Source organism: Caloenas nicobarica, chromosome 11, assembly GCF_036013445.1.
Source record: "Caloenas nicobarica isolate bCalNic1 chromosome 11, bCalNic1.hap1, whole genome shotgun sequence".
Classification (NCBI taxonomy): Eukaryota; Metazoa; Chordata; class Aves; order Columbiformes; family Columbidae; genus Caloenas; species Caloenas nicobarica.
In genome coordinates this window covers 15,005,781-15,018,407 of record NC_088255.1, presented here as the reverse complement: position 1 = coordinate 15,018,407, position 12,627 = coordinate 15,005,781, and the positions used below count along the sequence as shown (strand labels likewise).

Below are 12,627 nucleotides of genomic sequence, written 5' to 3'. Positions count from 1 at the left end.
AAAATATCTGAAAGAGAGCTGAGAGCATCTTTTTGCTGAACTTGAGCTAGAAACAATGTTTTTATGCCAAAAAGTTTTATGATCCACTGCAACGCATAATAATGCTGAGGTCTCTTCTACACCGGGGACTTTTAGGAAAAAATAAATATGCAATAAATATTCCCCACTGTTTCTGCCACCAGTTCAGACAGCTATCAGCATTCAGCACTGCTGCTGCTGTGTCCGAATATGTGAAAGGTCTGTCCTTCGGAGGCCTGGATGAAGTTTTGTTTATCGGTTGGTGATGCTAACAGGAAGGCTGTGCTCAGCTGGGAGCTCAGGGAGAGCGGACTCAGCCTGACACAGCCCACAGGTCGCTGGGAAGATGCTTGAGGTTTAGAAAAACAGAGCAGCAGGAGCAGAACAGCAGCAAGTACATAGGAAATCAGCTGTGTGGCTGTTGTTTGTTACAGTAAAACCTACCTCCATCTGCAATCAAGGCAGGAAAAGAGGAACATCAGTTTTAATTTAAGATGGCTAAGAAAGTCCCTAACTTTTTAAAGAAGAGGTTTTAATCTTCCTTGTAAGCACACAACCTCAGGCCAGCAGGGCAGGAGGTGCTGCAGGCAGCAGAAACAATTCTTGTCAAAAATAAATCAACGAATTACTATATCCAGCACCTCCTGAAACGGGCTCCAGCCAGGCAGCTGATGGAACCTTCCCTGCCAACTCAATTGCACTGCGGAAAAATACTTGTATTCCCAGCCAGGGGCAAGATCCCATCCGGGCAGCTCCCGCCACGGCAGACGCTGTACGGAATGAGAGAAGAATACTGAAAATAAAAGTTAACTGTGACAAGCCAGTTTGGGGGCCAGGGATTCCTCATTTTCCCCAGCATCTTCAGGGGAGAGCAGGCAGCACCGTTCCCGCAAGAGGCAATGACAACCCACCCGCTCGCTCTCGGAAACCGGCACAAAGCACAGGGTACGAATGTCCAGGCTGAGTTACGCACCAGCCACACTAAATCAATTTGAAACAGATTTTGGTTAATCCGCTGCAACATTTTAACATCAATTTGGTCTTTGGGATTGTGACAACTTGCCTGGCTTTTAGGCAAACAGCAATTTCCACACTGGTTTAGGCAAGCCTCAGCACCCATTATTAGCATTTTCAAAATACAGACAGAAAAAGCCCTCTGTGATGTGTTACATTAGCACATGCTTAAATCACTCTCATTTTTACTGGGGCTTTTCTCATGTCTAGCAGCTTCAGGAGACCCAAATTTACACACTAACTTCTTACCAGTCTGCGATGTGACCAAGTTATCCTACCCCAGATCAGAACTATGTGGAGAGGAGGAAAAAAAAAAAAAAAAAAAAAAAAAAAAACACACCACAAAAAACCACTCTATTTAGGTCCTGGAAAAAACTAGTGTGTGTGTATTTCCAGCATCAACTAATACAACTGGAAAATTGGCAACATAAAAGAAAAATAAATGGAAAAGCCACCTTAGATAGTCTCTAGGTCATCTCTTCTGCAGATAAAAATTTCAGCCTTTGGCATATTTTACAAGCACACAGTAAAAAAACTTACAGGGTGTTTATAAATGGAAAGATTGCTGTGGGAAATCTCCACCTGAGCAGGACAGCCAGGCAATGCAGAAGGGAGCCGCTCCAGCTAAGCAGTTTATCCATTTCCCATTTTAATGCAGATCTGGGAAGACCCCCACAGCCCTGGGGAGCTGAGATTTGTGGGTCTCCCCCTCCAAACATCACTTGGGGTCTTTTTAGCTCTCGTTCTCCTTCTTCCCCAAAGCATCCAGGCAGGAGCAACTCTCCTGGGTTCACGTGCTGTCTGGCACAAGGGGGGACCCAAACTTCATCAGGCTTGAAAGATGCCATCATGGATCCACATATTCCCCACTCCTTCCACTCCCAGAAAGGAATGCCCTTCTGTTAAAGAGTAACTCCCATCTGCCTCTGCAATGAGGGAGCTAAATGCCACTTTATTGCCTTTAAAATGCCAGAGACCTGCATGCACAGCGAAACTGGGCACCTTTCCGAGATAATGTTTATAGGTGTGCACTAGTTTCCCCTCCTGCACCTCAAAATGACTCACAGGGACCAGACAAAGGTCTAGGCAGCAGCTGCCTCCAGAAATTTGTCAGGAAAAGGGAATCTGGATCTTCTTCAGCAGCTGCATCGCACAACCCACTTAAAAAGCAAGAGAGATTTCATGAACGAGCTGTCTTTCAAAAGCATCATGTTCCTTCAGATAATTTACAGGACAAGTATCGCTAAAACGGTTTTACCACAGGAACACCACAGAAGTGAATTTAAATGTTTTTTTCAGGATCAGAGGTTGCCCATGCATCTCATGATGAGACAATGGGCATGGGAACCGTTCTCAGCCATAATAGTGGTGGTTTCATAGTCTTCAGCTTTCAAATAGTTGTGCCAACAATTAATTTTGCCACTTATGGCAAAATCTATGGCACTGGCTCTTTAACAACCTGAGCTGCCAAAGTCATGGGATTAGTTTCTACCCAGAATGGGAGGAAAAGAAAAAAAAAAAAAGAGAGAGAGACATAAGAAGATGAGATTCTGGAACTCTTCATTGAAGCAGTATTTGACCATATGAATGCTAAAGTGGAAAAATTAAATATATATATATATATATAAGTATACACACACCAGTGATGTGCTCCAAGAGCCTCACCCAAGAATTCGAAGTATTTTGATAGGTGATACACAATATTTTCACAAGCTCTTCCTCTTAGACTGGGTGTAGGCGGTATGTGGATATAAAACATTCCCCTATACGTAACCTCTCCAAGCAGCCAACCCTTGGACCAGCACAGCCCTGGTGTCCTGAACGCCCTGTCTGGATTTTGCCCAGAGCAGTTCTGCACCTCCCATAGAAAGCCAGACAGACAATTATTGAGAGTTTAATTGCCTTGATCCACATGCAGTAAATGAAGCTTCCTGCCACATGAAGGATTTATATAGACCATGGTTAAATTCAGAGAAAAATACCTCCATGTGAAATTAGGTCAATCACAGCCTGTCCATACATTGTCATTTACAAAAAAAAAAAAAAAAAAAAAAAAGGTAATGCAGCTATGGTAAATGTAGAAAAGTATTTGTCAGCTCAGATCTCCATTTGGAAACAGTCTGATTAATAATAGCAGATAGTAGGTGACAGAGAGGACTGGAGGACTCCATAGCGCATACTTCACAAAAGTTGACAAAACACTATATACCATTGCTAAACAAGTTTAGTATTTGCACATAAAATAAACACACAAAGTTTGCTAGGGTATGGGCAAAAGACAAACTAACAACAACAACAACAAAGCCATCCTTTCCCAATATAAAACAACTTACTGATTTTCTTCAAAAACAACCAAACGCGAGTGCCCCACTGTGAACCAGCAGAGCCTTGGGCTGTGCTCATGCAGCCAGGCTGCTGCTGCTCACCACAACCAGCACACATTAACAAGACATTCTATATTAGTCACTTCATTGTTTAAGGAAAAATGCATACCAGGGAAAAGAAAAGGACACGATTCTTTGTTTTGCATCAAACTAACCCCCCTTTCGCCCTTAGGATAGGGAGAGAACAAAGCCTGGGCTGGACCGGTGGCTGCCAAAGCCCCATCAGGCGTCCTGCCCCGCAGGGCCTTTGCCAAGCACCAGTGCCAGCACTGCAAAGGGGGGACTAGACAGTGTCCCCAAACCCAGCCAAGCCACGTTCTCCTCTCCAGGCTCAGTGGGCACAGGCACCCCAGGCTGCGCTGTGCCAGGCGTCCTCGGCCGTCCCCGCGCTGGGCAGGAGACACGCCGGCTGCAGCCTGGAGGAGCACCAGCTATTTTAGGCACCGCGTCCTAACAGGATATTCAACAACAAAGTTGTATCCTATATTATTATACATCATTGTAGGCATTTAGGGCTCCCAGAAGAAGATGATGTTGGTCTAGACGGTTCTGTCATCAGCTGGAAGGACTCCTGGCTGGTCCTGCAGAAAGCACTCGGCTACCTCTGCTTTTAGAGGTGGCCTCAGCGTCAGTAACAAACCCAGCAGTGAACAGAGAAGTCTTTCCTCAGCCTGATGTGTTTGTTATCTCTCACATATCTCCTGCTGCTCTTCCCTCGCCCCTCTCCATCAGCCACCCCTGGCTTCCAGCAAGGATCCAGTGAATTGTTTCTCTGCAGGTCCCAGCCCCAGGAGGATCCTCTTGTACCCCTGCCACTTACATTGCTAATTAGGAATCTGCAGGCACCTTTGGGAGAGGAGAATAGGCGTCTTCTCTGCTGTCTTTTAAAGTCTTTTCAGTTATTCTGCAGCCCAGGTCCTCACCTGCCCAGTTCAGCCTGTTTGGGAGGTAACTTTCCTTTCTCTCTCTCATGCATCCAAAATACATCTGTGTCTGTCATCAGTTTGGACTAACACCCACTTAGCACAGGATCTGCACCACTGGAATAAGAGAAGTTGAACATCAAAGTTGGGGTTTTTTTTAAAGTACACTATCTGCACAGCTTTGTTTGTGTTGAGGGTGTGGCTGGATTTTAGGCAGCTTCTTTTTCAAAGGCTTTTTGTTAATAACTAAATGAAAACCCCAGAGTCGAGGTTTTCCCCTTAAAAAACAGGCCCCTGTGATTAAGGATATGAAGAAAGAAAAGTCGGTCTCTTCCCAACCTAATTGTACTGAGGCTCTGACTTCAGGGCTTCAAAATTACAGATGTATAATCCAAGACAATGAACTCTTTAGTCAAGGACTAGCAAACCATGCAAAATTGATTCCTTATTCAAATGCCTTCCAATTGTAAGGGCATCTGTTCCACTTTGCAAGTCATCCCAAAGGCTTTGTTTGTTTTGTTTTCTTTTTTTCCTGTTCCATTATGAAGACAGGGTGCTTTACATTATTTTCACACTATGTAATAAGCACTATTGTTTAGTCTAATAAGGGACAGTCAATGAAATCCAATAAATATTTTTACCTTATTTTTCTTTTAAGTTATGACATAAGCCCTCTCAAATATAAAAACAGGAACTGTTCTTCATCAAAAGCCAAGTCTGTAAAAATGTAACCAAAACGTCAGGACCTGAAGAAAAAAAACTACTTTGTTTCTCCAAGGTCTACTAGGGGCAGTCAAAAAAAAAAAAAAAAAGTAGGCTTAAATAATATTACTAACACAAAATAGTTCAGCACAAATGATGCCAAAGTCAGGACTGCAAACTAGCAGAGAGAGTGCCATCATTCCAGCCCATAGCAGTGAAATAGCTCTGGAAACCATTTAAAATGCCACAGGAGGGAGGATGGATGGAGTGTCTGACCTTTGGAAACTGAAGGGTAGATCTCAACAAAAATATCTCAGCTAACCTGAGCCACACTGCTCCTGCAGGGCCAAGATGCTGGCCTGTTTATTTGGTGTAGAAGGAAAAGCAAAAAAGAAAAACAAAATAAAAATAAAAATCTAAATCTGCCTACATACCAGCCCAATGTAAAAGCTGCCAAGCTGCTCTGGAAACAGGCAGCCACAGCTCTCTTATCAGATCAGTAGAAAACAAACTCTGGCCAATAGCCCAGGCTTAGGTTTGTTTCCCCAACACCAGACCTTTGCAGGGAACCCCAAATTTAAACCAACAAATGCACTGAATACGTGGGTCTCCGTTGGGCTGCCAGCTCCAGCAGGACATGGAGCCTCACCTGTCAAACCAGCACAGCAGCTGAGCCAAAGCAAATCGCACAAGACTGAAACATGAAGTGAGAAAACAAAATCTCAAGTGTCAAGAGAGACAGAGAAAATGATGATAGTGTTGGAAATTATGTTTCTGCAGGAACTGCTCTTGCACGCTCAGCAGCGCTGTCACTCAGCCCTGAAAAGCTGCTGTTTTCTCCATCCTGCAAGCGGTGCCTCTGGTGACAGGGCAATGGGAGCGGATGAGATCTTCATACATCACAGTGAGATGACCCATCCCTATGCCCTTGGTGCAAACAGGTCACTTAATACTCAGTTCCTAAAAGGCAAAACATTTTTTTTTCCACAGCTGAGCTAGAGAAAAACTGCAGAAATACAGACTGAAAGGATCCTGAATTTTGCTGCTCCAGGAGTTGGGATGTGGAGCTGGAAGGAGCCAAGATGGGATGCAGAGGTGTGAGTATCAGGCCTCTGAGTACCACTGATTGCTCATGGTAAGGATCGCTGCCTCCAGCTGTTGTTTTGTCTCAAACTCATTGTAGTCCCTCTATAAATTCATGGCACTTGCTCATACAGAACCAGTACTCCATGCTTTTCACTAAGAAATTTAAGTCACTTGCAGCACACAAAGATCAAAACCCATACGCCTTGATTTATGCATTCCACTCAAAGTCAAAGGAAGTGTAAAAAAACCCCGAAACACCTGAAATAACTAGCAAGCATAGCTTGTGTCTGGATGAAAGTAATGTAAACAACAAACTTGGTCAAATTATTTTTAAAAACCTCAACAGAGGTCTCAAGGATCCCACCCTTGCCCACAGCTCACACCTTGCTAATGTGACAGAAAAAGCCCCCAAGGCAGCAGCATCTTCTCAGTTACCTCCAAGCTGAAGATGCTAAAATCTAAGGAATGAGGGATGTGTTGGCCCAAACCATCAGATCTGCACAGCCAGGGAAGTGCTACTCAGCAAATCTTTACATCTTAACGTAGCTGTCCTTGGGCAAACGTGTTCCCTGTGCAGGTACACACTGCCAAAGGAGCAGGGGTACTTCTCAAGCATCAGATAAAGAGATACAGAAACAGCACAGAGAAGAGAGAGATCCATGCATGATTGCAGCCTGAACCACAGGAACATGACAATACCAAACATGGGAATACAATGAGCTACTGATGGTTTGGCTTTCAAACTTGTCAAAAGAAGTTCCTAGGTTTCTAACAAGATACATGGAAGATTAATCTTAAATCCCACAATGGCAGGTCAATAATTCACTCCTGCAGGAGTTGTAACTTGGTCTTAAAAAGTAAACAGAAACAACATGAAGGATGGTGTTAACATCTTATTTCGCAATGTTGAATGACTGCTCATAATTAGAATATAATTGTGATTTAATTGCTCTGTGATCTGACTGGCCATGAAGAGGGAGCCTGGAGTCCCATCTCAATGGGTGTAAAGGTTAACCTTATTGTGGAAAACATAATCCCATTTCGTGCCACTAAAAGGATCATATTAATTCCTGAAAATTTTTGTAACAGCAAAGATGTGGCACTTGGGCTCTAATGTCCATCCTTGAGTGCTACCTCATGGTTCCGGAGAGGATGGATGAACTGGCTTGCCACAAGTAGGATCAACTTCTAAATCCTGACAAGTACTACACTGTAAATTACACATAGTAAAGATAAGGTCTTCATCACAGCATTTAGTACACAGACATACACATTTCATGACTACTAAATGCAATACTACTATAAAGATTACTGATTTGTAGAAAATGTATTAGAAGTAATGCAAAAAAGAGATTCTGCCTTTTTTTATTTCATGTAGTGACTAGCCCTGCACAAGGCTTCTCCCAGTGGATCAGTGTTGAAAACAGGCCTTTTAAATCTAAAACGCATGAATGTCGCCCAAACATTCGGATGGCAAATCTTTCCCTCCACTTGAAATCCACTTGGGTCCTAAAAGAATTTGGGTCAGATGCAAAAACGACTTATAGAATTTACCATGCAAGTGACTGGCATTCAGCAACGCAAGGACTAAAGGAAAACACTACCTGGAGCTCACGCGTGAGGCTGCAGAAGCAAACTAGGAACAGCCAGAGCTCGCTCCCTGCACAGCTTTCCCTGGGCTGGCCCAAGGGAGGCAGCTGCCCGCACAGCAAACCCAGCGCCAGCTCCGCTGCAGCTCAGGGAGGCACCGCCGACCTAGCGTGGGATGTTCAATGTCACCCACTAACAAAGTGACACTCTGCTTACCAGTGTTTGCCAGACTACTGAACACACAAAAATTTACAGTTGCATCATTTTTATTTTTAATGTTCTAGCAAAAAAAAAAAAAATCCAAGACAGTAATTCTCTCACAAGCTCTCAGAAAAATAAAAGAAAAAGGTCCAAATACCAGCTCATGCAAACTTTTTGAAAGAAGCTGGTTTTGTTCACATTAGTACATGTAACTAATTTCAACATCGCATGATCGCTTCGTATAACAACTGCAAGTCTGATATTGAAGCGCTGAGTCACTGCACTGTATTTCAGAATTTATCTTAGGGTCAAGTTAATGTTTGAAAAGAAACAAATGCAGCTGATAGCACTGGGTAAACAGTGACGGTTTCTGTTTGGGATCACGCCTGCTCCTGTTTGCCCTATGTAGGGCAAAAAGAAAAAAAAAAAAACACCACCCCACAATTCCTGCCTACTGTGAGATCATCCCAGCTGTAAAGCACTATAAAATTTTTTAGTTGCATAAACTCAGCACCTCTTGGCTTCAAAGCAATTGGTCATTTAGAGTTTGGAGTCCTGAGACTTTTTAGGGAACTGAGAACAACAACAAGAAAAAATTAAAAATAAATACGTTTAAAAACGTATTAACTTTGACAGTTTCCCATACCAACTACTTGGCTTAGTATGACTTGGCACAGGTCATTTAAACAAAGAGCAAAAAAATTTAAAGGCCACAATCTGAATCTCTCTGAATACGTCCATCTCTCACTGCGGGAGAAAGAAAACCCAGCTACCTTGCCTTAAACAAAACACGGCAAATTTTTTATAGATACAGCCTTGCTTCTTCCCCTGTGAAGAACAGGGGACGATAAACTTTTGTTCTGTTGTGCTGGACTCTGTTAATTGAGATACATAAGAAGAAATAGTATGCCCAATTTTATTTTTGTTTTATCCGAGTGAACCATATATTATCAATTTATCCAAGTGAGCTGTTTTGACAAACGTGAAACGTATTCGAGGAAGGTACAATACTCACAATACAGCTGAGAAATCATTGTGTTAAGGCAATGCCAGCTATAAACAAAAATACATAACCATTACTCCTATAATTCAATCTATTAATTCTATACTCTCAGACCAAGTAATAATAAAAATACATTTATTAACTCCACAGGAGCTAATTGCCAATTTCATCAGAATTTCGGCACAGATGTAAGATGGAAACAGTCAGTCGTAAAAGCACTACATGTTAACTGAGGTTTTTTCCACACATTTGACAGTTCTGGAAGTTACTAAGATACATGGCAGCAGATTCTTCCTCTATCTCTCTCTAAAAACCAGGCAACTATAGTGGTATAATTTTTTTGCCTCAAACATAACACCAAAAAAGGGTGCATACGGGGAAAGGAAAGGAAAATCTTCATTAAAGTTATTTAGTTTTCCTCACTCTTTTCTCACAGGGTAAGCGAAGGACTAAGAAATCCCACATGAGCAGTATTAAATATCGTTATTCCAATCAAGCAAATTCAGGTAGGTTCCCCCTTTTTGTACTTCGTGGGAACCTACTCAAACTTACAACTCACAAAAACAAGAAAAAATACTGCATGTAGACCTGAGAACCTATAAAACCTAGTTCAATGATAAATCCCATGCATAGCCTATTCCACCTATGTTTCATATCCCAGTTCCTTGTCTTCCACTAAGTGCAAGGTCAGAGCAGTTATTTTCTCTGTTCATGCTTGCAGATGACTGACTTATTTATAGTAAATTTCCTGTTTTTCCAGCCTTGTAAATGTCAAACAAAATAGACAAGGCAATAAAACATATACCTTTCCAGGCTAATATTGCCCTAGCACTTCAGTACCAGATGATTAGGCACTAAGAACCGGGAAGAGGAGGAGAATCATAGTTAAAAATGTTATTACAATCTTATCTTCACACTCCTCCGCTGTCTGCTCTAGTGCCACACACCGCCTGTTGAATGACAGTTGCCATCACCATAATGAGATTTTTAATCAACAAAGAAGAAATGCATTTTAATTAACACACTCTCCTTTTCTACACTTATGATCCTGATCCATGAGGGAGCTCCCTGTTCTGTGCAGAGGAGGATGCAGTTGCCAGGCCATCACTGAGCAGCACAGGCAACTGCCTTCCAGCCCACAAAAACATTTAACTATTTTAAAAATATATAAATGTATATTCTACATTCCCATCTAATAAAGCATTTTAAAAAATTAAAATACACAGTGGGGGGAAGGAAATTGCAGTCCCATAGTAACCAGGGACTTGGTTCTCACTTCTGGATGAGGATGGTCTGAGGTTCAAGTGCCTGCCCTGACTCCAGGCTGGGTTTTGAACATTTTTCACCCAACTGGTATGCTGAAACTCAGCTCTCTCCCCTTCTTTTGACCATACCCGGGAGCTGAGACACATTTACCACTAAAGTCTGACATTTCTGGTATATTCCCATGACATGTTTCTATTTAGATTAACCAGTGTTTCCAAAACAACAAAAAGTTTAATGACAAATTGCTTGGTTGGGAAGGGGTTTTATAAACACCTTTCTTAATTTACCAACACTGATCACATTGCAACATCAGAAGCTGTATTTTAACACTTCTGCTAAAACAATCAGTATTAAAAAAAAAAAAAAAAGAGCTGCCTAATTTCCTCATACTTTTCTCCACGCTTTTCTCACCCTCCCACCTGAGCAGGGAAACCAGCAGGCTCTGTTTCCCTCCCCACTTCCCAGTGAAGCTGAGAAAACGCAGCAGGGAAAGCACGCATTTGTTTAAAGAAAACTGGTTTTGTTGGAGTTCGACACTGTTTGCTAGAATATTTCTACTGGCTCTTGGAAATCACTAACAAGTAGTTGTGCTTCGGGACATCAGCTCCCAGGCAGTTCTGAGCTGGCATTGGCCCCGCGGGAAGGGAGCAGGTGGCGGAGGGGGATTGCACAGCCCAGCCATGGCTCAGCTCCTCTCCGACACCTCATCGCTGCGATCTGCTCCAGCTCTGGAGGTTTGAAGGATGGCTGTGAAACAAGTGCCTGCAGTCCTCTGGCTCTGCTCACGGGTGAGACCAGGGACGAGACTTCAGGTGACAGTCCTGCCAGCTGGCCATAAATCTTGTCCCCAGTGACCAGCTGGGTTGAACCAAGTACAGAATAAAAACCCCCTTGCACCATCAGCTACAGCAAAACCGCCAATTTTGGGATGTATACATGTCTGGATGACAAATAAACTTTCCCCTATGGAATCTCTTGGGTGATAGGAAGAAAACTTCCCTTCCTTCCTCCCATTGGAACTGACCCTGGGGTGCTTCTCCACCCCACACATCTCCAGGTGTCTGGCTGCAGCCCTGCTCATCCTGCCCATCCAACCAACCCCAGAGCAGCTGTGGCAACACTAACAGTTTCCTGGCACCGAACTCAAGGTCGGTCCTGGAAATGACAAGCCCATTAGCCAGGCCTGTTACGCTAACCTGTTGAGTGACTGTTACGTGTACACGGATGTGAAGTGGCTTTTTTTTTTTAATCTCGCATGAGAGGACTCTTCCTATTCTCTTCCCCAGCCAAACGAAATAGCTACCTGTGCATGCCTTCACCTGTGCACAGCAGGGCTTGGAGCACAGATGTGCCCTCACCTAGTGCAAATCAGGGAAAGAAAAAAAAAAAAAAAAGGCAAAGCCGAGCTGACTTTCAACCAGAGAGGGGAACTGCCCTGGCAAGAGGGTCACAGCTTTTCCCTTCCCAAGACAGACAGCCGGTAATAACACGCTGCACTTTTTGAACAAGACTCCAGTTATCCCCCAGCAGCGCGGCTGCTCGAAAGGATGCTCAGCTGCTAGAGGGGGAAATCTCTGCCACATTCCCCCAGCTGCGGGTCTGCCTTGGCCGCTCCAGGGGTCAATCCCGGACCCAGAGCTCCCCCCCAACACCCGTGGGTGCCCCCGCAGGGAGCGCTGGAGGCTCCGCGGTACCTTCGGGAAAGTCTCACGCAACTGCTCGCGGTGCTTAGCGCAGGCCAGAAAACTGCAGGGAGACTCCAGACTGAGTCCGGACGATAAGGTGCCCGTGCAGAAGTGCACACGGTGAAGGTGCAAATGTTCCCATCTCCCTTCTGTACCGCAACTCGCCTTTGGCCACCCGGCACCCCCGGAGGTGCCCTCCGCCTCCCCCGCGGCCCCGTGGGCAGCGCGGAGTGGGTCCCCCCCGGCCCCGCTCGCACCTTGTCGGACGGCTTTCACCACGATGGGGTCCTTGCAGCTCCGGATCACTTCCAGCACGTCGTAGCGCGGCAGCCCCGAGACGCGGACCCCCTGCACTTCCAGCAGCAGCTCCCCTTCGCTCAGCGCTGCCTCGCCGTCCCCCACCACCGCGCCCGCGTAGGGGAACTCGCCGTGCTCCGCGCCTCCGAGCAGGACGAAGCCCAGCTGCCCGCCGGGCCCGCGGGTGAGCGAGCACTGCCGCACCCGGCTGGCCCAGTGGTTCTTCTTCTGGACGACGCGCGACATGGTGCTGCGCGGCTCTCCGCGCCCGCGGGAGCGCGATAAGCAGGTGCGCAGGGGGCGCCGACCGGCTGCCTCATAGACCGCGCCGCCGGTCCGGGGCCCCTCAAGCCATCACCGCCGGCGCCGCGCCCCGCTCCGGCCGCGCTCGGCCCGCATGGCTCCGCGCCCGCGGAGAGCGCGCGCCCGCCTCTCGCCGTCCCTCTCCCGTGTTATTT

General features: G+C 45.2%; 1 protein-coding gene across 16 annotated transcripts in view; it reads right to left on the bottom strand.

The window, feature by feature from the left end:
* MAGI1 (membrane associated guanylate kinase, WW and PDZ domain containing 1) overlaps positions 1–12,416 on the bottom strand; it is a 347,210-nt gene extending 334,794 nt beyond the window's left edge. For all 16 annotated transcript variants that reach the window (XM_065642339.1, XM_065642340.1, XM_065642341.1 and 13 more), the window contains exon 1: positions 12,130–12,416. In XM_065642339.1, coding sequence (XP_065498411.1) covers positions 12,130–12,415 — 286 coding nt within the window. In that variant the 5' untranslated portion in view covers position 12,416. The remainder of the gene's footprint in view (positions 1–12,129) is intronic.
* Between the last annotated feature and the right edge of the window lie 211 nt (positions 12,417–12,627).